Source organism: Anabrus simplex, chromosome 2 (genome assembly GCF_040414725.1).
Source record: "Anabrus simplex isolate iqAnaSimp1 chromosome 2, ASM4041472v1, whole genome shotgun sequence".
Classification (NCBI taxonomy): Eukaryota; Metazoa; Arthropoda; class Insecta; order Orthoptera; family Tettigoniidae; genus Anabrus; species Anabrus simplex.
In genome coordinates, this window is record NC_090266.1 from 1196332199 (window position 1) to 1196357045 (window position 24847).

General features: G+C 38.7%; 1 protein-coding gene across 3 annotated transcripts in view; it reads left to right on the forward strand.

The window, feature by feature from the left end:
- Pi3K92E (phosphatidylinositol 3-kinase 92E) overlaps positions 1-24847 on the forward strand; it is a 344498-nt gene that overhangs the window by 156395 nt on the left and 163256 nt on the right. For all 3 annotated transcript variants that reach the window (XM_067142174.2, XM_067142173.2, XM_067142175.2), the window contains exons 7-9: positions 8999-9183; positions 11813-12040; positions 12163-12362. In XM_067142174.2, coding sequence (XP_066998275.1) covers positions 8999-9183; positions 11813-12040; positions 12163-12362 — 613 coding nt within the window. The remainder of the gene's footprint in view (positions 1-8998; positions 9184-11812; positions 12041-12162; positions 12363-24847) is intronic.

Consider the following 24847-nt stretch of genomic DNA (forward strand, 5'->3'; position numbering starts at 1 on the left):
ATGATGATGATGATGATGATGATGATGATAAAACTACAGGTACAGTTCTGTTAAACATCATCATCACTGGAGCGACAGCCCTTTGTGAGCCTTGGCCTTCTGAAGTTTTTCCCATTCTTTTCTGTTAGGTGCAGAGCTTTTTCAGTTCTTGATTCCAGTTATCTTTACATCCTCTCTCACCCTTTCTTCCTACCTTAACTTAGGTCTTCCAACTTCCCTGATTCCTTTTGGCACTGCATTTAAATATCATCATCATTCTGTCATTAGCATGCAGCACATGTCCTGGCCACTCCAACCTTCTGATCTATATGCAGTTAACAATGATTGGTACATACAATTCATTCTCAGTTGTACACTTCATTATGATATCTTCTTCTCCAGACACCATTTTCTTCCGCTGGCCCAAAAGTTGGCCTCAAAATCCTTCTTTCAAATATACCGAGCTGTCTTTCATCAGAAGGCTACGAAAACATCAAAGAGGGAATCTGCCACCTGGGTGACTGCCCTAAATGCAGATCACTAGCGATTGATTGATTTTGAGTGTGTCCATGTCTCAGCACCATATGTTAATACAGGCTTTACTAAAACTTTATACATTAGGACTTTAGTTTTCCTGAACAGCAGCTTAGACTTCAGATGTTTTCCGAGGCCATGATAGTACTTGTTAACAGACAGTATACGTTTTTGGATTTCAGAACTAACATCGTTCTTGGAATTAACTTCTGATCCAAGGTAGATAAAGGTACGCACAACATCAAACTTATACGAGCCAGTTTCTAGGAATGTAGATCCACTAGGGTAGTCTTTCTTGGTTACAGGCATGTACTAATTTTTTTTCTTCCTTAATCTGTAATTTCATCTTTCTTGCTGCTTTTTCGAGGCTTGTGAAAGCTTCTCTCAATGCTCTTGGTGTTCTTGCGATTAAATCAATATCTGCATATGCCAAAATTTGAACTGATTTATATAGGATTGTTCCGCTTGTGTTGATACTCGCATCTCTAAAAACTTTCTTCAAGGCTGTATTGAACAAAAGGCATGATAATGAATCTCCTTGCCTAACTCCATTCTTGGCCGTTACAGCACTTGATAATATATTCTGGATCTTAATTTGATTCAGAGTATTTTCCATTGTAGCTTTCACAAGGGCAATCAATTTCTTAGGGATGTCAAACTCTTCCATTGCTACATAGAGATAACTTCCATTAATGCTGTCATAGGCTGATAGGGAGATCTTCCTTGGCGAAACCTGCATTGATAAGGTAGATCATGGAAGACTACTGGCAAAAATGAGTGCTATTGGACTAGAAAAATGAGTGACTGAATGGGTGGCTATATTTCTAGAAAACAGAACTCGGAGAATTAGAGTAGGCGAAGCTTTATCTGACCCTGTAATAGTTAAGAGGGGAATTCCTCAAGGCATTATTATTGGAACTTTATGTTTTCTTATATATATATCAATGATATGTGTAAAGAAGTGGAATCAGAGATAAGGCTGTTTGCAGATGATGTTATTCTGTACGGAGTAATAAGTAAGTTACAAGATTGTGAGCGGCTGCAGGGTGACCTCGATAGTGTTGTGAGATGGACGGTGGACAATGGTATGATGATAAACGGGGTTAAAAGTCAGGTTGTGAGTTTCACAAATAGGAAAAGTCCTCTCAGTTTTAATTACTGTGTTGATGGGGTGAAAGTTCCTTTTGGGAATCATTGTAAGTACCTAGGTGTTAATATAAGAAAAGACCTTCATTGGGGTAATCACATAAATATGATTTAATAAAGGGTACAGATCTCTGCACATGGTTATGAGGGTATTTAGGGGTTGTAGTAAGGATGTAAAGGAGAGGGCATATAAGTCTCTGATAAGACCCCAATTAGAGTATGGTTCCAGTGTATGGGACCCTCACCAGGATTACTTGATTCAAGAACTGAAAAAAATCCAAAGAAAAGCAGCTCGATTTGTTGTGGGTGATTTCCTACAAAAGAGTAGCGTTACAAAAGTGTTGCAAAGTTTGGGCTGGAAAGACTTGGGAGAAAGGAGACGAGCTACTTGATTAAGTGGTATGTGATTAGAATAATGTAATAAGTGGTATGTTCCGAGCTGTCAGTGGAGAGATGGCGTCGGAGGACATCAGTAGACTAATAAGTTTGAGTGTCTTTAAAAGTAGGAAAGATCACAATATGAAGATAAAGTTGGAATTCAAGCGGACAAATTGGGGCAAATATTCTTTTATAGAAAGGGGAGTTAGGGATTGGAATAACTTACCAAGGGAAATGTTCAATAATTTTCCAATTTCTTTGCGATCATTTAAGAAAAGGCTAGGAAAACAACAGACAGGGAATCTGCCACCTGGGCGACTGCCCTAAATGCAGATCAGCAGTGATTGATTGAACTGCATTTTCCACATAAGGCACCAATCTGCTAAAGAGAATATTTTATAAGCAATGGATAATAGGCAGATACATCATGATATCACTTAGCTTATGTATCGGACAGATGGTATCTACATTCCATTTATCAGGGATTGTTTCAGCTACTCATATCTCGGCCATTAGTTTGTGAAAGTGTTTAACAAATCCTTTTCCAGCATTTTTCACAAGCCCTGATTGTATTAAATCCATTCCTGGGGCTTTGTTATTAACTTCTTAATGGCAAGCTCAACTTCCTCAGTAGTATGTATCAGTACTTCTATTTCTGATTTTGTTGTATTTACAGGAGGTAAGGTTTCTTGGTCATCAGCTGGACTTTTGTTCAGCAGTTCATAAAAATATCGGGCCCATCTTTCAAGTATTGCTTCCTCACTCCCCGATATTATGCCATCTTTATCTCTACACAAATTTATTCTAGGCTGGAAATCCTTACGACTTTTTTTTAACTTCTGATAGAAAGCTCTCACATTATTCATCCCTTTCAACCGTTCCATTTATTCCAATTCTTTCCTCTCATACTGTCTCTTTTTCTTCTTGTGCAATCTCTTTTCTTCTCTTCTGGAAGTGCTATACTCTTCCACTGCTTTTCTGGTGTGGTTCCTCTGTTGCATTCTCTTGTATGCTTCATTTTTTAAGGTTGTTGCTCGTACACACTCTTTGTTAAACCAGTTGTTGTGTCAAACTTTCTCTTCCCTTCCTAAAACTTAATTTGCAGTTTTTAATAGTGTCTCTTTTAAGATTCTTCCAGATTTCATCAATACTCTCACTATTAGGCAAATCGGTCAGGGCCTCATTTTAAGCAAGTTAGCATATCTCAAAGTAGTTTCGGACTCCTTCAGCCAAGCACTATTGAACTTTCTTGCATTGGATCCATGTACCTTTCTTGCATTAGATATTCGGCTTCTAATAGTTGGTCAGAGTCAATATTGGCCCCTCTATAAGTTCTAATATCCATCAATATGCATCTATTAGGAGGTGGTCAATTAAAGTATTTCCATCTGGAGACTTCCATGTCATTTTATTATATCCTTGTGATTAAAAGTTGTACTTCCCACTACCATATTTGTCGAGTATGCAAAATGTATAAGCCTGATTCTGTTATCATTAGAAATATCATGCAAGCTGTATTTTCCAATACAGGGTCTGTATTCGTCTTCCTTTCCTATCTTCGCATTCAGATCCCCAAAGATTATTTTACAGTCTGCTCTTCGGCACTCGTAAATTTCACCTAATTCTTTGTAAAATAAATATTTATCTTCGTCACACTGCTCTTCAGTTGGAGCATGTGCACAGTTAAGACTGTAATTGAAGAACTTCCCTCTAACTCTAAGTCTGCACAATCTATGTGATTTTGTCGGAAAATCCATGATAATATGTTTTATCTGCTTATTGACAATAAAACCAGTACAAGCATGTGATCCTTTGTGTGGCAGCTATAGAATACCATGTGATTCTTTCTCTGTATCACTCCTTTATCAATCCATTTCACTTCTTGAATAGCAGTAATATCTAGTCGGTACTCATCCAGCTGATCGAGCAACTTTCTTGGGTTTCCAGCTTGGTAAAGAGTTAAAACATTCCATGAACCAATTCTCAAGTCCTTTACACATTTGCAAGGTTGTCGTAAAACGGTCAGGCCGGCTATTTCTTCTTCAGATTTCGTAACAAGAGTTTTTTTACAGATTGGGCTGTCAGCCCAACACTAACCCCCAGCAATCCTGGAGGGCCGATGTTTTCTTTCGGAGTTGTCTCCCTTAGCTGGTAGGTTCCCATTTTGAAGCGTCGGGAACTCGCTTTTTCGCCCTTACATGACTTAGCTGTGTACATGCCGTGTACCCATTAGGGGCCATGGCGTGGACGTGCATGGATCTGACTTGGTAGGAATAAATGGCATTTCCTGTGTTTTATTAGTACACTTCCACCACCAGCAAGAAGTAAACCCACAGGACCACATACTACTACCCCTTTGAACGCCTCTGTTAAATATGGCATAAGGGAATATTGCTGGTGAACTAGCCAGCTTATTAGCTCTTTCGCTGCAGAATTCTCTGCCTGCATAATTAAATTTGATTTTTTTTTTATAAACAATATATTTTCACATTGCATAATATGTGAGAGAGAACTTACAAAAGTCATTCCTTGCATTGGTAAACCATTCTGTAGTCCTTGTTGGTCTGATATTGCTATGATATTTTGAAAAACTTTATTTAGAAACAATCATTTTACATAACTACCATACGACCCACAAATGGTCCCTAACCCGTTATAGGAGAGGTTATAAATGGGACTGTGTATAAGGAGCATAGCATCCTCATACCTGCCAACTTGCCCAATTTTTCGACAGTTTTTCCCTCCTCGCAATTATTCTGTAATTTCTCCTGATTTTGGTTTGTTTTCAAATCCCGTCATTTCAGCATTGTATGCCAGTGGCCGGAACTCCTTCGCTCATTGGCTGCTTTCAAATGAAATATAGACGTTTATTAATACAAGAAATGCACACGAATGTGCGATGTTTATTGAAAACTGAATATCGCGTCACATATATAGATTGTTAATTTCTCGTTCTCGCGTTCTATGTTTGCGTTCGTTCACATCAGCCTAGTCGATTCTAGAGACTACAGTCGCTATATTTGGAGTCTATTTTAGTAATTTAGTGACAATTTCAAAGATAGCGACTAGTGACTTTTCTAGAGATTTTAGGAGGCATTTGGAGACGATTCTGGCAAATATTAATTTATCACTTCATAAAAAGAGCATTGCGCTTCGCATAATCATGCGGGCGCGTGATGCATTTCTAAGTAATGGCATCTATGTGCATGACTGATCTGGAGCATGACTTCATACTATTTTCGGAAGGCTTATCAGAGACCAATCATCTCGCTCATATACTTCAGGTCAGGGAATAGAGGTATGTACTGTAATTTTTAGCCTTGTATAGCAACTGTCAGGTTTTGTGAGAATAAGTTTTATAATATATACCATAGTACTCCTGTATTGTGCAAGACGTGTAGAATAAGCAGTTTTGACCAATTTTATCTCCTGATTTTTCCTGTTTTTCATATAAAAATCTCCTGATTTTTGTTTTTGTAAAGTTGGCAGGTATGCGTCCTTCATCAGATAATTTTTTATGAGCTCGCTCAGAACATTTTAAGCAAGCCTCGGACCCATAGGAGTAACGAAGTCCCATTTCTGTGTGATAGGTGAGGGACTCCCCGGAAACAACTTGGCAAACAAAATGGAATTAGATACGGAATTATCTGTATTAAAGGGGCTTATGGAAGAAAGAAGGTAGAACTGGCTGAGTTAGCTGGATGTCTTAGGAGTTAATGATATTTGGATAAAGGGAGATAACAAGGAAGATATAGGAGATGATAAAGTATTCTGAGCAGGTATTAAAAAGGGAAGGGCAGAGTGCGGGATAGGACTGCTCATCAGTAATACTACTGCACGTGACATAGTTTCTGTTATGCACATAAGTGAATGAATGATGTGGGTAGATTTAGCTGTTGGAGGAATTAGGGCAAGAATTGTCTCCAGGACGAAGAAATTTGACAGATGTACATGGATATGATTAGTGAAAAGTTCCAAACAACAGACAGTAAGCACGTTCAGGATATAGAAAAAGAATGGGTGGCATACAGGGATGCTGTAGTAGAAACAGCAAGGAATGCCTAGGAATAACTGTCTGTAAAGATGGCAAAAAGCAAGCATCTTGGTAGAATGATGAAATGAGGGCGGCTTGTGAACATAAAAGGAAGATGTATCAGAAATTCCTCCAAACAAGGACTGATTCAGTCAGATGAAAGAAATAATGTGAAACAAATAATTGTTGATTCCAAGAAGAAGTCGTGGAGAGATTTTGGTAATAACCAGGAAAGGCTAGGTCAGGCGGCAGGAAAACCTTTCTGGACAGTAATAATGAATCTTAGAAGGGAGGGCAAAATGAAACTAATAAATATATAGACAGGTATGATTCATAGATCTCCAGAAGGCATATGATAGAGTACTGAAGGAAAAGATGTCAGCCATGCTGAGGGATTATGCGATCAGGAGTTAGTACAGTCAATCAAAGGCATTTTATGTTGATGGTTCGGTTTCCGTGAGTATTGATAGAATTAATTCTTAGTTCAAGGTATTTACGTTTGCTGTTCACAGTTTACATGGATCATTTACTGAATGGTATAAGATAGCAGTGAGGGATTCAGTTGGATGGAAATGCAGTTAGCAGTTTGACCTACACCAACAACTTGTTCCTAATGGCAGACTGTGCTCAAAACCTGCAGTCTAATATCTTGGAGCTTGGAAAGTGATACAGTGAGTATTATATGGAAATTAGCATTTCCAAGAGCCGGGCTGAGTGGCTCAGACGGTTGAGGCGCTGGCCTTCTGACCCCAAGATGGCAGGTTCGATACTTGCTCAGTCCGGTGGTATTTGAAGGTGCTCAAATACGTCAGCCTCATGTCAGTAGATTTACTGGCACATAAAAACTCCTGCAGGACTAAATTCCGGCACCTCGGCATCTCTGAAAACCGTGAAAGTAGTTAGTGGGACGTAAAGCAAATAACATTATTACTAGACTAAAGTGATATTGGTAGGGAAGAAACCAGTAGTGTGCTGTGATCTTAATTAATGGGTATTAGGTATCCTGAGTAAACAAATGAATAATAAAGAAAATCATGCAGCCATTTATCTGGTGCTTAAGGGGCTGCTTAATGGAAAGAGACTCACAGACGTATAAACACGCAAGTAAAACTTAAAGTGAACTTCACTTGCATGAAAGTTCAATCCTCCTGATCAATGATTGATCAGGAATTTGCCACCTGGATGACAGCCTTAAATGCAGATCAGTGGTAAATGATGAAATGAAGACCACAAACCACCCACCATCATGAGAAAATCATAGAAGTAATTTCTACTTTGCAGGTAATAAAGAAGACTCTTTTCACTGGACAGTTGGTCTGTCTTTGTTCTAAGCATTCTGTACATACATTTTTATTTACTTCTGGCATGAATGAAAACTGCATTGAGGCATGTTCTTTTCACAATTGACTCTAAACCATTCAAGTGACAAAAAAAGTTTGCAACTCAATCATATCCTCGAGCTGCAAGTTTATGTTCACAGTGGAAGTCCTTAAACATTCTACAATCATGCTCTCTCAAACCTTGTCTAGCATTATGGTAACAAGTGGTCCAGCCACTGTTTCCTCATGCTTACATCAAGAATTGAATCTGCATTGCTCTCAGTTGTGTTATTATGAATTTTGTTTAATGCCTTTGAATACAGGGGAGCTCTTTAGATGGGTATCCAGCTTACTACCATATTTTGAAAGAGCTTACAAGAATTGGACATATGTAGTTTAGGCTTACTCCCATTAAGTGATTCCTCTCTTTGGTTATTATCATTTCTGAATGGAAATTTCTGTCTATCCAGCAAACAATATATATCAGTCAATTGTTGATTGACTTCCCTGTTTGAATCAATTTTGCCATTATGTTTCATAATGTCCATTCTATGTTGTTCATTCAGACCTAGTCAGACCTGTTGCACAACTTGTTTGTTATGGTGATGAGAGTTGGTCCTAGTGATCTGTTCTCTGCCAGGCAGGGGTAAGAGTTGAAATGTGGGTATTAATTAGTACAGATAGGTTGTCTGTTCACAGTATGATTCATTGTTCATTCTGGTCTTAGATTCTTGAGAGAATCAAAGGAAGAGGTGATGCCTCCCTTTTACAGCTCATGTACAAACTGAATGTTGTATTCTGCTATTCCGTGAGGGAGAAACACCTGGAAATTCTCTTGGTCATATTACCAAAGTGTCTTCCACATTACTAAAGTAACTCTTTGGTATATCGATGATTGTTGTATTTGAAATCTCATAGACATGTTCTTGTAGAAATGAGCTAGGACTGAAAAAAGTGGCAGGCCTGTGTCTATCTTCTTTGTTGGTAGTGCTATCCTCCCAAGAGTTAAAGCAGTGGTCAGTGACTGAAAAATCCAGGCATATGCATAGGATTATACATATCGGTGGTATATTTGTTAATATGTGCTGTATTGCACTTTTTATTTTACCATGGTAATTACATTGCAGACTGTGTGTTAATTGGCTGTGACCTAGGGAATGATTGCATGATTTAAATTTAATTATTAAAATTATTACTATCTCTTGGGTCCCAGGCAGTTAGATGTTTCATCCTGGGTTCAAATCTTGGTGACTGCATGTGAAATTTGTGCTGGATAATGCAAAGTCAAATTTTCTTCCCTTGCCATATTCATTTCAGTATTACTCAATAGTTCATATGTCACTGCCTCAGAGGTGCAGTATTGTTGCAGCCAATACATTCCTATAACTTGGTGCTAGTTGGGGCAATTTTTTCCTATTTTTCATCTGGCTGGAAACTACTTAAATGACTTATTTATTTTCTATAACAGTTGAATGTTTTGAGGTTTTTACTCTCTTATTTCTCACTTTCAATTGTTGATTCTCTTCCATTTTCTTACATCTTAGTTGTAACTCTAAATGATATTTGTGTGGATATTGAATATGTCATTCTTCCTTTTCATTGTCCACAGTTGATGTTGGCAATGTGTACGAGAATCCTGAGGACATTGAAACCAAACCAAATCGTCCTTCATTCTCAACATTGACATCACGCAAAAAAGGCAAACATATGTCAGCATGGAGTATTGAAGAGGCCTTCGCTTTTCGTATATGTGCCATTTCCAAACTTAACTGTGATATTACAAGGCCTGTGGAGGTAAGAAAATATTCCTCTCTGAATTTTTAGCTCCTTTATTTTTTCTCATTTTGCTAATAGTGAAATTCAACCCATATTTGAATTGGCTATTATTATTATTATTAATAATAATAATAATAATAATAATAATAATAATAATAATAATAATAATAATAATAATAATAATAATATAAGGGTTGTTCAGTTGAAATATAGACTGTTGTTTAGAAACTTACACTTTACTTGTTGCACAATATACACTATATCAAAGCTACAGCATACTGATGATAGTCTACAGATGGTCATCCCCACCATCTATGCACCTGTTCCAATGTTGAACAAGTTTCTCTAAACCCTCCACAATGAAGGATGCTGGTTTCTGGCTTAACCACTGTTCTTCAGCATCAGGAAACTGCTTGATCGGCAGTGAAACACTTACTCTTCAGGGCCACCTTCAGCAGACAAAATATGTGACTGTCTCACGGGTGAGTGATCTTGTCTGTAAGACAAGTGATCCGTAAGACCCCAGAGAAAACAGCCCCAACTGCCCATTATTGCTTTGACAGGATGTTGACAAATGTTACAGTGTAACACAAGTACACTTGGTGACAGTTTTTCTGGTCAGAGCACCTTCTTTGCTCAAGAATTAAGTTTTGCCATGCTGTATTTGTTTGGATGTAACCATTAAAATGTTGCTTCAGCATTTTTCTCTACTTAGTGCACGTACTGTATGTCTCAGACTGATCATGTTCTGAGGATATTACAAACCCCAAACCATGCAGTGCTGCCATCTCTTGGCTATTGCATCTGTAACTAACAGTGTTGCCAGCTCTATGGTTCAATTGAACAACCTGTATAATAAAGAAGAAAAAACAGATTATATTCAACATTATAACACCCTTTTCTCTCAATGATACAGGTGCTTTTTATTGTTCAGGTTGGAAATCAGGACATCAAGACACTTTGGTATGTTAAAGTCTGAAAAATGCATGTTTTACATGCATTTTTTTTCTTTTCAAATTGGTAATTATGAAGTCTTAGGCTATTTATCTTTTGTTGTAATACACATCAATATTATTGTGATAAGATCATTGAATTTTGACAGACAAATAACAACTTGATGTTCACACTAGATCTGTTGCTTATTTCATCTGGCTTCATTCTTGTGGCAGAAGCATGAATTACTGAACAAAGATCTGCTAGCGATGTCTACATCTGAAGAGCAAAGAGGTGTAGTCTGTCTTTTGTGAGCAAAACGTCTAAGTCCGAGTGCAATCCACGGGTTCTTGTTCGATATGTATGGGAATAACTGTATAAACCGTACAAAAAACTTAATTTGTTTTTTTATATACACTAAAATTATTTTCGGGAATCGGAAAGGAACAAACACCTGTTAAATCAGGTCATATGTAAAAAGAGAGGAACAAGAACATACCCCCTATAATAGGATGAACACAGTGGCAGGTCAGTGTGGGAAGAGGGAGCAATAGAAAGAGAAGATAAGGACAAACATAAAAATGCAAAAGGACAAGGACAATTTCCACATCTTCATACACTGCCATCTTTGAGTAGATAGGCTCTGTCCTCACCAATCCCATTTCTTCCCAGCCCCCAATGAGTTTGTTTCTGCTTCTCGGCTTCCATCTTGACAGAACATCAGTCTTGAGGCGGGAAGTGTAGGATAACAAGGAAACTGGATAAATAAAGGAGAAAGGAAAACAAGATAAGAAAAAGACAAATACGGGTGATAAAAGATTAGGAACTCAGGACAAACACAAAATGAGAAAAGGATTCCTATGGGATAACGTAACAATTGGCAAGGTACAAACAAGTCAAATCAGGTCTTAGTTAGTTAGTTAGTTAGTTAGTTAGTTAGTGAGAGAGAGAGAGAGAGAGAGAGAGAGAGAGAAAAAATTTAACAGAATAAATGTTAAGGCAGGTCAGTGTGGGAAGAGGAAGTAACAGAAAGGAGACAAGGTCAAACACGAAAACAAATGGATAAGCTCAGTCTCCGTAGTGTCATATGCTGCCATCTTTGAATAGATAGGCTCTCTCCTCATCAGTTCCATCTCTTCGAGATCCATGACTTCTCAGTCCCTGATGAGCTTGTTTCTGCTTCCCAGCTTCATCAGGAGGATAGTCATCAACACTCATTGCTGAACCATCTTGACAGATAAATGTAAAAGAATTGGGATTAATGAGGAGAGAGCCAAATGTATTAGAGACTGGCAGTGTATGAACGTGGAGATTGTTGATGTCCTTTAGTTTTCTTTCTGTTTCTCTCTCTTCCCACACTGATGTGTCATTTTGTGTATCCTGTTATGTGTTCCTTTCAATGTTCCTATGTTTCTGTATATGGCTTGATTTTTACTTTTACTTCTACTTATTTTTACTTGAACTACTTAAAGTAATCTGTAATGGTTTTTGCTTTTCTTTTTTTTTTTTCAATGAGTTTGTTAAGTCGAAATCACACCATTCCCTCATAAACATCACATGTTGGCAGACGATATTCCACACTCGCAACCATGGGAAGTAGGAAATGACATTCACCAGATTGGACAGTTAAGAGGACATCCACTGTACTGTATTTCATGTTAGTCCTACTTTCTTCTCGCATGAACTGCTTCATATTTTTCATTCTCTGTTGCAGGTTGGGGTTCAAGCTGGACTGTTTCATGGTGGGAAATCCTTAACTGAGTCACAAAAGACGAGTGAAAAGCAAGTGTCAAAAGAGGGAGAATGTGAATGGGAGGAAGATCTTCAGTTTGATTTACAAGTGTGCAATATTCCTCGCATGGCTCGCCTTTGTCTAATTGTATATGAAATCTCCAAGACTGCTAAAGGTGTCAAATCACGTAGACTGAAGGACTCTAAACAGGTTGGAATATTTGTTGATAACAACCTTCGTTTCATGTTCGGCCTAAGTAATTATTATTTTTGACCCGTACTGATGGCCATGAAGATAAAATATTTAATTTCTTTGTCCTCTTTTTATTTTAGGAACTGTACATCAACCCCCTCGCATGGGTTAATACTACTGTGTATGACTTCAAGAACCAGCTGAAGACAGGAGCAATGACGCTCTATATGTGGACGTATGCTGAAGACATGCAGACTGATGACATATTGCATCCCTTGGGCACTGTGGTATCAAATCCGAATGTGGAGCATGCTACAGCTCTTACCATCACATTTCACAGGTTATTTTTGTGACAAATTTACAACTGGCTCATCCTTTAGTAGGATTAGTTCCTTCCCTTTTTCTTTTTCCATCTGGAATAACTTTACATCACCTCATTCTATGTCCGTCCCCTTAGGATAACCGCTATTAGCTGGCATCCTCAGAGGTCTGGGTTTAATTCTCTGAACTGCCAGAGATTTAAGAAAAGTAGGAGGAGTGGTGTGTGGTTAAAACAGTACATACAGCTCACCTTCATTGGGCTTGTGCCTGAAAAGAGCTGCACATGTCTGGATGAGGAGATGAGTTTACATTTACCACATACACACATACATACATACATACATACATACATACATCTTCATTATAGACTATTATGCCTTTCAGCATTCAGTCTGCATGCCTCTGTGCATTTACTAATCGCCCCCACAATCCTCTGTTCGTAACTAGTTGTGTGGCCTCGTTTAGTTCCAATTTTTTAAATCTTTAAATAATTGGAAACTGAGTCTAACCATCGTCATCTTGGCCTCCCTCTACTCCTCTTACCCTCCATGACAGGGTTCATTTTTCTTCTAGGTAACCTATCCTCCTCCATTCGTCTCACATGATCCCACCACCGAACCCAGTTTATGCTGCAGCTTCATCCGTCAAGTTCATTCCTACCTAGCCTTTATTTCCTCATTCTGAGTACCCTCCTTCCGTTGTTTCCACATGTTTGTACCAGCAATCATTCTCGCTATTTTCATGTCTGTTACTTCTAGCTTATGAATAAGATATCCTGAGTCCACCCAGTTTTCTCTCCCATAAAGCAAAGTTGGTATGAAGACAGACTGGTGTAAAAATAGTTCTTTCTTACAGAATGCTGTTGATCGAAAATGTGGCTTACTGCATTAGCTTTGCTGCACCTTGATTCAATCAAATTACTATAGGCTCCGTGCGTATATATATGTGCTGCTGCGGGTGGAAATTACGAGAACTACTTAGGGGCACCTTCATCAACAGCTGATCATACGAAACTGGAATATGTGTGATCATTTTACCATGGCCCTCTATCACTGAATCCCTTTATATGTTTTTGTCTAAAGCCATCATTAGAATCTAAGACCACATTCCCTATGTGTTGATCCGGTCATGTTTGTGATATAGATAGCTGCCGTGATGGATCACACTGGCGTGAAGGGTAGAATCTTGTGTCCCTTTATATTCTCTATCCCAAGTTTGGTTTGGTTTTTGACACAGTATATGATACCTACGCATGTTTTTTCTGCTAATTTCTTATCTCCCACCCACCCCCTTTACAATTAATTTATCATCCTTCATAGTTTTGGCTTTACGCAATAAAACGACTAGTGGCTGGGTATAACATGAAAGCGGAACCCAATAATGAATTTTAAGAAGTAGAATAAGTAGAAGAGAAAGAAAAATAATTTTACAATGCTATTATGATATAACGTTCGGGCAGAACTATATGTTTGTTGTTAGCTGCATTAATAGATACTGTGATACAAAGGTTTTCTTCATGACCTCATGAAATGCATTTGAAAAGACGGTGGATAATAGCAATAAAATGCAAGAAGTAATTCGGGATTTATTCATTTTAATTAATACAAAATAACTCTTTACAACATGTATTTTAATCATTTTATAAATAGGTTAACAATTAGAAACAAATTATCATAGCAATATTATATTTGCAAACCAAGCTGCAGTAGGCCATCTTTTTAGAGCACATACATCATAATAGATACACATTGTATTATATTGCCATAGTCTTAATTATAGCTAGTAGAATAATAATAATAATAATAATAATAATAATAATAATAATAATAATAATATACCGTACTGAGCTACAGATCAAAGTGTGAAGTTTTACAACTTAACGAAATGGATTTGGAAAGGCAGTAGGCAAATGCAATTACACAAATAGGCCTCCGTAACGCTATATCAATAGCTCACGGAAATACCGTATTTTACATCCGTAAATTCATAAATGGATTTGGAAAGGCAGTAGGCAAATATAATTACACAAATAGGCCTCCATAACACAATTTCCATAGCTCGCAGAAATACCGTATTTTACATCCGTAAATTCGTGTCCTCGTCCTGAGGTGGTGCATTTCTTTTGAAGCACATCCCTAATGGAAATGAGCCGCATGCACAGTTTTAACCACCTACAAGTTTTTGGCAATGTCAGGATTCAAGCCTGGGCCCCCTCCCCCGCCCAAAAAAAAGGGCAGCCAGTATCATCAACCGTTATATTACAGTGGTGGACTCGATCATATTATAAATACAGACACACAATATAAATGAGGCGTTCAGAAGCCAAGCCGACTAACTCCATGAAACACAAATGTTCAGTACAAGCAGTTGAAGTCACTGATCTGTAAAAAAACTCAATTTATTTTTCAGCATATTTACAATACACTCATTTATATTCTGACAATTAAGGTTATGTATTCAGCACTTTATAAATATATAAAAACATTTCAATGTCTCTGTCCCCCCTAAAGAAGCCACTTTCTATGGAGTTAGTCACGTTGCCAACTGAAAGTTTTGACACAGTATTCTGAGTGGTATGTATACTAGTCATTTTAATAAACAAATATGCACAAACAAAATCCTTTTACATGAACAATGCACTAGTATTATTGTAAGTCATTAAGTAGTACTTAAAATACACATAAAAAGTGCCTAAAATACAAATACGTTTTTCGTTGCCTCTGTTCTGCATACATGATGCAGTCGTCATCACTGACAGGTTCATCTCTTGCAGTCTCTTCAAGTTTTTATAGTAGTGATGATGAATAGGAGGTATAAACTTCAAGAGGTCCATTATATCCTTCTTTTTTGCCATGGAGATCGGCCTGGATGTGCTATAAAGAAGATCTTGTGGAACATTAGCTAGGCTTTCTAAAGGACGTCCGTTTCCATTTTTCCTTTGGATATTAATTTTTCCAAAAGGCATTTCTGTGAAGAAAGTAGTTTTAAATTTGATAGTGAATGGTTCAGCCTTCTCAATCCTGATCCATCTCATTGTCAGCCAGTTAACTGGTTCACCCTCGACACTTTGTTTCCTGTTGGTGATACACTTTTCCAAGTTTTCCGTTGAATACAAGTTTTCATGGTTCATTTCTGTGAGGATATATTTGTTTGTTTTCCTGCAGCCAAGAATGATATCATACCAGTCTCTTGGAGAATAGATGTGGCTACAAGTTTTTGCTCTTTTTTCAATAAAGGAAAACTCCGAATCATTTAGAAGGTAACTATGTCCTGGCACAAGGTACTTTTAAGTCAATAGCTTCAGTGTTACCGCCCTGCTTTTGCAGGTACTTCGTAAGAGCGAGAACAACTTTGATGTTGCGGTTTTGACCTCCGCATGAGTCAGAGTACATGACAATATGTTTGGCATTCTTGCCATGGACAGTCAGATGTTTTGTTAGACGAGAGCTTATTTCTTGCACACCTCTCGAACCCTTGGTTTCGGGCCATACGTACATGTAAGCTTTGTTGTCATTAAAAACATGAACACCGAAATTTTAGACATACATGTTGACAGTTTTGGGAAAGCTAAAGCCTTCTGTAGATCAAACGTTAACACACAGTAATCCGTAGAGCACCTGCCCTGGTCTTCTTTTAAACATTCTCTAGCCTTTTGCGCCTTTCTCAGATGCAGCTCCTTCTCAGTTTCTATGAGCTTCCTTTCATCTTCATTATTTGTCAGTAAAAGTCTATTTTGGAAACTATCGCACACTTGGCATGTGTCTTTCAGCGGCGGCTTAAAATGCAGATTGAAGTTAGTCGAAAATACATGGTAGTACATTTTTTCTTTAATAGGAGTTTTTTGGTTTTTGCCACACCACAACACAAATAAATCGTACATTTTCTTTATAGTAAGGTCGGGGTGCAAATATTTTCTGTTAGGGCTGTGTGCTCTCGTGTAGTGGCTGAAGTAAGCAGGAAATGAGTTTATGTGGTTTACAACATCAGAAATGTCAACTTTATTTCCTGGGGTTGACTTTCCCCTTCCATCTATCATACAGCTTACTTCATCCTTAATGCTGCAATTATGAATTCGTCCATCAGACACTTGAAAGGTTTGCCTAAAATAGGTTTTACAAACCTGAATATCACTGTTCTTGATTCGAAGAAAAAATTGAAAAGTGTGGTTTCTTGGACGTCTAGACTGATCAGTAGGTCGACGTCGCATAATACTTTTTGATTTGATGCACCCATTGAGTAATATGTTTTGCTCAGTCTGATTAGTTAAACTGTAAAATGAGTTAAAAAGGGTTTCCCTCTCATCTGCTGATATTTTGTCGTTACATTTTCTTGCACACTTACACTGTTTATCACTAAAGACTTTTGCGGTGACTGTCTTGCCAGATCTGGTTTTATACTCTTCACCAGAAAGTCTATTTTTCTTCTGAAGTGCCCTCTTCCAATTATCAGGGTTTCTTGTACGTTTACGGCCTCTAATTGGCTCCGACCTAGGCCTAACCTCAACATCTGAAAGAGCTGAGTCACTGTGTGGCTCAATTAAAACATTATCATCATTCAGTTGGTGAACTTCATTAGAGCCTAAATTATTTACACTGTCTCGTTTTTTTACCTAATTGGCATGAAGAATGATCAGAATTTACATCTAAATCTGAACAGGATACGAATTCTGGATCAGAGTCCGAGTTATTACAAGAAATATCACTTTCACTGCTGTGGTCACACATTGTAGGTGGTTTCTTGACTGAAATCAAAAAGAAAACATAATAAATAACACACACAAATACTGTAAAGCTGGAAAACACAAAACAGTAGCAAAATGGTCACCTTAAGTCAGTCAAGCATATTTCTTGCATCAGTTAAATGTCGCCTGATGTGCACTGGTTCACCCGCCATGGAGCTGTGGAGTTAATCACTTTGGCCACTGAAACCACTGGTAAAATGTTCAGTTACCAGAGCAGTTAGCGCATTCTGGCGGCGAAATATTAAACTGTGGAGTTAGTTGTTTTGGCCACTGACAAATATTCAGTGATGCTACCCAACCATGTTATTACTTGCAGTTGTCAGAATTTTGGAGTTAGTTGGCTTGGCTGCTGAACGCCTCAAATAATCACTTATTGGCAACTTTAAGTGATTCTGAACTTTTCTTCTCGTGCATAATTTTTTATAGTGTACATGCGGTTTCAGTATCAGGAATTTCAATAGGCGCAACATCAAACCTTAGCCTTTTTACCAGAAAAAGTTCCTCTTCTCTCTTCCCCCTGTTGTAGTTATCTTTCCCTACGTTTGAGATGCGAGGTCGAGACCATTCACATGGTCAATCAGTACGCGAGGTGACATGTTCTGAGCAAAATGCATAAACAACAGCTGAAATATGGTTACATTTCATCAAAACAATTATTCGCCTTCATGAAATAACGATTGTTACCAAGGCCTTCCTTAGAAAACATGGTTATGTTTAAAATTAAATAAAATTAAGAATTAGTCTATAGCAAAACATGAACAACATAAACATATGCTTATTGACACTAAACAGTCCAGCTCCTCGGCTGAACAGTCAGCATACTAGCTATGGTTCATAGAGCCCCAGATTCGATTCCTGGTTTGGGATTTGAGCTATGTTTTAGCTTGTGGGCTGATTGTTTGTGATTATCTTAATACACATTTACATACAACACAACACACTACCTACCATTACAGAAAGATGCAACGGTCATCTCTTCACTCCACATAGGGTTCGCATCCAGAGGGGCATCTTTGTAAAACTGGGTTTTGTCCACATCAGTGCCTTCCCGAAATAATTAGAAAAAAGGCCAGGAAAAAGGCAGAAAAAGATGACTTATTGACACTAAACAAACCACCTGTTTTTGCTTATTCCTTAATTTCTTATCTTATTGTGTTTGAAGGTACAAGGGAGACTGTTATTTTAGGTCAGCTTGTGGGAGTAATACCGGAAACTGTAGGGACAGAGAAGATGTTTCTGCTAAACCTCCTGAGGTCTCCAATAGTTCTCCTGTTGAATTTAGAAGTGCACACTTCAGATTATAACATTTGCAAACGGTACATGAAATGTTTTAAATGTTACCTTTTACTGTGCTAATTTGCCTTCGGTGACTACTTACACCAATACTTTTGGCAATGAAATGAACAATTTAAGAAATGAACAACGTAGAACTAATAATTTAAATATCAAAGTTTATGATACAGTAAAACTTGCTCAAAGCGGAATTGCACGGGACCAAATTTTTTTCCGAATTAGATAAGTTTCCACATTACACAAAACATCTTTTTTTTTTGTCTTAAAACACCAGTTCCCACCACTGTTACACAGAAAATGATACAATATACAATATTTTAAAATATTATTTTGAGCTTACCTATATCTGCCTACGAATGACTCTTGGCTGTCCAGATTGATGTACGTATTATTGTAGTTCACTGATTTCTTTATTATTATTATTATTATTATTATTATTATTATTATTATTATTATTATTATTATTGTGCTTTATTATTACATAGAGCATGATATACACTATATCATTTTGGCACTATCACAGCACTAAGCTTTCTTCCACATATCAAACAAAGAAACTTGTTTCCTCTTCCTTCTAATCATGTCTTTCTAAATACAGTCCTGAGCTAAGTACATTAGCTCAAGAAGAGCAGAAAAGTTAGATGTAATGGCAAATTGCTTTACATCACAAAAGCACTCTGGGCCTGTTCATGGGTTCGAATCTTGTTTTGATCATCTTCTTGCTCGTCTTCCCCTTTTTCTCGGCCATTCTCACTCTTAGAAGGGCTGTAGCTGATTCAAAAATGTGGTGTGTCTTAAACTGTTCATTACTTCGAATGGAACTCTCTGCTTTTCAGGGAACGTTTCGTGCTCGGCACAAGTTGAATATGCCAATGCATTTTCAAGCACTTCATTCGTTCCACCATCCGTATTATCACACCCTCCAAACATGAACATCAGTTTTGTTCAATCAATGACAATGATCATACCAGCACCAGAAATGCACAAATATTGTACGTAGGACTACATCAATTCCGAATGTTTTCTGCATTGTATAAGTAGATTTTTAAAGAATGCTTTCATTTTTTGTTTCTGTTTGCACGTTGACGAGATTCCATGATAAACCAAAGAAAGAGCATTATAACACTGTAAGCTTCACTGGGACCAAGAAAATATTCCTAAGTGGACAATTTCCGATTTATTCCAGTTCCGCTTTGAGCGTGTTTTACTGTATAATGACAGGTAAATTCATTTGATGTTGTGACGAGCAAGTGGCTGCATGGTTTGAGTCACGTAGCTGTCAACTTGCATTCGGGAGGTAGTGGGTTCGAACCCCACTGTCAGCAGCCCTAAGAATGGTTTTCCCTGGTTTCCAGTTTCACACCAGGCAAATGCTGGGGCTGTATATTTTTTTTTGCAATTTGCTTTATGTCACACCGACACAGATAGGTCTTATGGTGATGATGAGATAGGAAAGGGCTTGGAGTGGGAAGGAGGTGGCCGTGGCCTTAATTAAGGTACAGCTCCAGACAATGCTTGGTGTAAAAATGGGAAACCACAGGAAAACCATCTTCAGGGATGCTGATAGTGGGGTTCGAACCCACTACCTCCCAAATGGAAGCTCACAGTTTTACATTAATTGAGGCCATGGTCGCTTCCTTCCCACTCCTAGCCCTTTCCTATCCCATCATCGCCATAAGATCTATCTGTGTCAGTGCGACGAAAAGCAAATTTTTTAAAAACTTGTTTGGAAATCGCCAATACCCTCGCATCACTGACTGAGGTGGCAGTGATCACACTGTTTCTTATACTTGTTCCAATATTGCTACTGCAACCTAATGATGACATCGTGGATGACAATACACAAATAGTACAAATGGCAGTGGTTTAGTCCTCAATGCAGTGATCATTGACGTGATTAAATGTCAACATTTTGGCCCTTTCGGGTGATGCAGTGATCACCTTGCAGAAATTATTTGTCCTGCTGCAGAAAACATATCTTCTGCAGGCAAGGATGTGGTTGGAACTATAAAATACGAACCTAGGGTTATCTTGTGCGGCAGATAGGCTTGATTTTCCTCCCTGTACTTCACCGGATCCATGAAGCTTGGTTACCATTCATGTATGTATATTTTGTAAAGGGACATATTGTTATTTGATTAAATGCAGTACGTGTTAGAATAGGTTTAATCATTGTAGTTGACTGCGATCAATGATAGGGCATCTCCAAATACTGCTGGAACAGTAATTCCCGCATCCGATTTGGCAGTACGTAAGCTGTTGTATTGTGCTACCTTCTCTGCCACAAACACAAGGAGATCTTGGGTTGAAGCTGATGAGCTAGATGTTAGGCCCCTTTAAACACCAACACCAACATCAACATCATCAGTCCTTGGGTTGCCCAGTCACCTGCTGAGGTGGGAGCCTCGTTGTTGGATGTATCCTGCCATTTTTGGGGAATAGTTAGAATGAGTATTTTAGTAACAGAATGAAATACCGACTTACGTTTTTGGTGACAGAGTATATGGTCGATCATGTCCCATAATGTACTGACCTGGATACGCACATCTTCAGCCCACTCAGGTACCCAAAATCTGGTGTCTTAAATTATGGGTCTAAGAGTGTTGCTCCTCGACAAACTGAACGATTTGTATACTTCAAGAGTCTCTCTGTAATGACTTGCAAGGAATTCCTCTTTATGTCCTTCCCTGCTTCAGTTTTTGGCTCTTCTGCAGAAGCTTGGAGGAATAGCCCATGGACCATTGGACCATTTGTAATATGTGATAAATCTATTATCAATGGCTTCTTGACTTCTAGCAACCACCGGATCATTGCCAATTTACTATTCTAGTGCATTGGGGTTTGCTGTATGCACCAATCTCATTTGTGGGATGGAGTGAGTTCCATGCCTGTTGCAATTAGTCAGTCAAGTCAGCAATGGTTAATGCTGGTATTGGATGATGCTGGATTTGCCCTCCCCTAATGTCCCATACATGCTCAATGGGTGAAACGTCTGGTTATCTCACAGGCCAAGGCAACTGATCAACACTCTGTAGAGCGCGTTAGGTGACAGCAGTGGTATGAGGACGAGCGTTATCCTTGTGGAAAACATCCCCTTGAATACTATGGATTAATAGCAACACAATCGGTTCAATCGCCAGTCTAACGTACAAAACCGCTGTCAAGGTTCTTGGGTTTCTTGGGATAATGACAAGAGTGCTCCTGCTTTGAGAGGAAATCTCTCCCCAGATTATAACTCCTGGTGTAGGTCCAGTGTGTTGATGCTGCATACACCTTGGTTCCAAGTGCTCACCTGGCCTCCTCCTCACCAACCTAAAGCATCACTGGCACCAAGACGGAAACGGCTCTCATCTGAGAACACAGCAGATCTCCACTCTGCCCTGCAATGAGCTCTAGCTTGACACCACAGAAGTCACAGATGATGGTGATTCGGAGTTAGTGGCATGAACACTACAGGACGTCTAGCTCAGAGTTGTCCCTCAAGTAATCGATTTGTTATAGTTCACTGTGTCGCTCTGATACCAACTGAAGTTCTAATGGCTGCTGCAGATGCAGTACGATCCACCACAGTCATGCAGTGAATATGGCGATTTACCCTCTTCGTAGTGGCCTGTGTGCGGCTGGACCAGAGTCTTCTTGAGACATTGCCTTCCCGTAACCATTGTTGCCAACACCGATGTAATTTGGATGCATCCCTGCCAGGTCCTTCTGCAATATCACAGAAATAACATCCATCTTCTCATAGTCCTATTACAGGGCCTCTTTCAAACACAGTAAGCTGCTGATACTGTCTTCTTCGTCTCCTTAAAGGCATGTTAGACCCACACCTACCTTACGTCAACACCAGATGATGACTAATGCTCATGAAGTGTACAGCATGTATTTAAAGCAAACTTGCTTTGCAAGGTCACAGTGGCACTACTAGAATCACTGTTCATTGACTAGCACGTAAATCTGAATAGACGCCATCTTTCCAATGTGCAACCATACCTTCCAAATTTTGTTTATCTAGCACAACTCCTCCTTCGTTTTCCACCAGTGTATATGTAATAATTAGGGCCCAGATTTTTAGGTTCTTAAAAACCACTTTTTAGTTTTTTAATAGCTCAAATGTTTTTTTTTTAGTTTTCATCCTCCTGAAATAGTTTTTAATAATCATTTCAATCATTACTAAAGTTATACTATTCATTCAAACTTTTTTTTTTTTTTTTTTTTTTTTTTTTTTTTTGCTAAGGGCTTTACGTCGCACCGACACAGATAGGTCTTATGGCGACAATGGGATGGGAAAGGCCTAGGAGTTGGAAGGAAGCGGCCGTGGCCTTAAGTAAGGTACAGCCCCAGCATTTGCCTGGTGTGAAAATGGGAAACCATGGAAAACCATCTTCAGGGCTGCCGATAGTGGGATTCGAACCTACTATCTCCCGGATGCAAGCTCACAGCCGCGCGCCTCTACGCGCACGGCCAACTCGCCCGGTCAAACTTTTTTATTCTAGTACAAAACTATACCACTTATTTCAAAATATTCTCTAAATATGGGGCAGAATGGTTTAATGAAAGCATTTCAGACACAACATACCAACTGAAATTAAAAATAACAAAGAATAATAATTACCTATGCACAGATACAATGAATGGATCATGTGGGTTAAATTTTTGTCACTTCCAATGCATCAAGAAACAAAAATTTTCAGAAGCACAGAACACGGTTTTCACTTGCTGTTACATTGTACAACTAAATATATTTCCAGATTTTGCAGTGAAGAATGTATGACTGAAGATGTCCCATAAGAAGGACTGAACAGGTATACCAATATAGTTTAATGATTATGGTATTGTAAAGGTGGAACATTTGTTAAGGTTTTCACAAGTTGATACTTTTTGACAATACGGGATCAATTATGAAATTTATCATGTGCAAAGATTTTGCAGAGGAAACCATTTTATGTTATCTCTCAAAATAATCTTATAGCAGGAAAATGTACTCTCCACACAACAAGAAGTCTTTGGAGCAAACTTCATTGAAGCAATAGCTCTCGGTCCCCATGGTACCTTGTCAGTAACTTCTTCTCCCTGAAGTATTGCAGGAACATTCTTCATTGTTGAAAATCTAGGGTTCCACTGTAGAATTTTGGTGAGCTTGAGCGAATAGGCTGCACCCGCTGGTCCTGGTATTTCCTTCTTCGAAATGGAGTCCACAACTTCTGTTGCATCTTTTAGTGGCAATGATGCTGACTCATCACACTCAATAGCTGCAGGAAGATCAGCAAAGTTTGCCGTAATGAAGGCAAGTGAAACAGCGTTCAGCATCTTGCACAATATAATATAAGATTTACCAGGCTCTGTGGCATCTAATTTACCTACCACAACGTTTGCGATATAACGACCACAACTAACTGTGGTCTCGTCCACCGAAAGCCAGATGGAACGATCACCTCTTATGTCTTTGATAGTTTTCTCATACAGTTTTTCCAAACAACCTTTTCTCAACTTGAATTTGTCTGGTATCTTATGGCAACTGATCTTCTCAAGAAATTTCTTCAACACAGGATTATGTAGTGCATTCCACGGCACGTTTGCTGAAACCAGCGCTTCACATAAACTGATATTAGAATTATCCACCATTGAAGTGCCAGGAAAACTGGAAATTAGTGGCTGGTGCGATGGAAAATTGCTTCCTTTTTTATAGCAATGTTGCTGATAAGTCCTGTAGATCCCTTGTGCTGTACAAAATGTGATTTTTGCTCATGCCACCTGGAAAAATATGTAAATAAAATAAGAATAGTTTATTGTAGACACAAGGAATGTACTATTCGCTCCTTTTCATTTTGTGTGGACTCCCTAGTACTCCTCCAAGGTTTGCTTTGCAGCATTCGTCTTTTGAGCTTTAACCATAATACGAGGGTTGGGGCAAAAGTCACGGCAACTTTTTTTTTTTTCTTGAAGATACCAGTCCAGTTGGAAAATGTGACATATACAGGCGAAAGGACAAGGTGTTAACTACATGTGTGGGCAATGAATAGCACTGAAATACCGTAACACACTAATTTATTACAGTAGTATACAGGGCAGTATGGCCTTCCCGGTGCAAAAGATGACAACACAGCACACATAAAGTTGACATGACAAACCTGGGCCTAAAGACCCTCAAAGTAGTCCCCTGCTACTGACACCACACGCTGCCAACGGTGTGGGAGGCGCTGAATACCATCTGCCTCAGCATTTGCCGCACCATGTGTGAATCGGGTCACCTGTTGGCGCACAGCATTAGCAATGTCCTCTCGTGTTGCAAACCGCCTACCACGTAGTGGTTCCTTAATCTTTCGAATGAGATCAAAGTCGCAGAGCAAAATGTCAGGAGAGTACGGTGGGTGCTCCAATTCTTCCCATCCCCAATGTCGCAGTAGCTGCCGTACACACTGCTTTATGTGGTTTTGCATTGTCGTGCAGGATTATTGCACTGTCCACAAGAT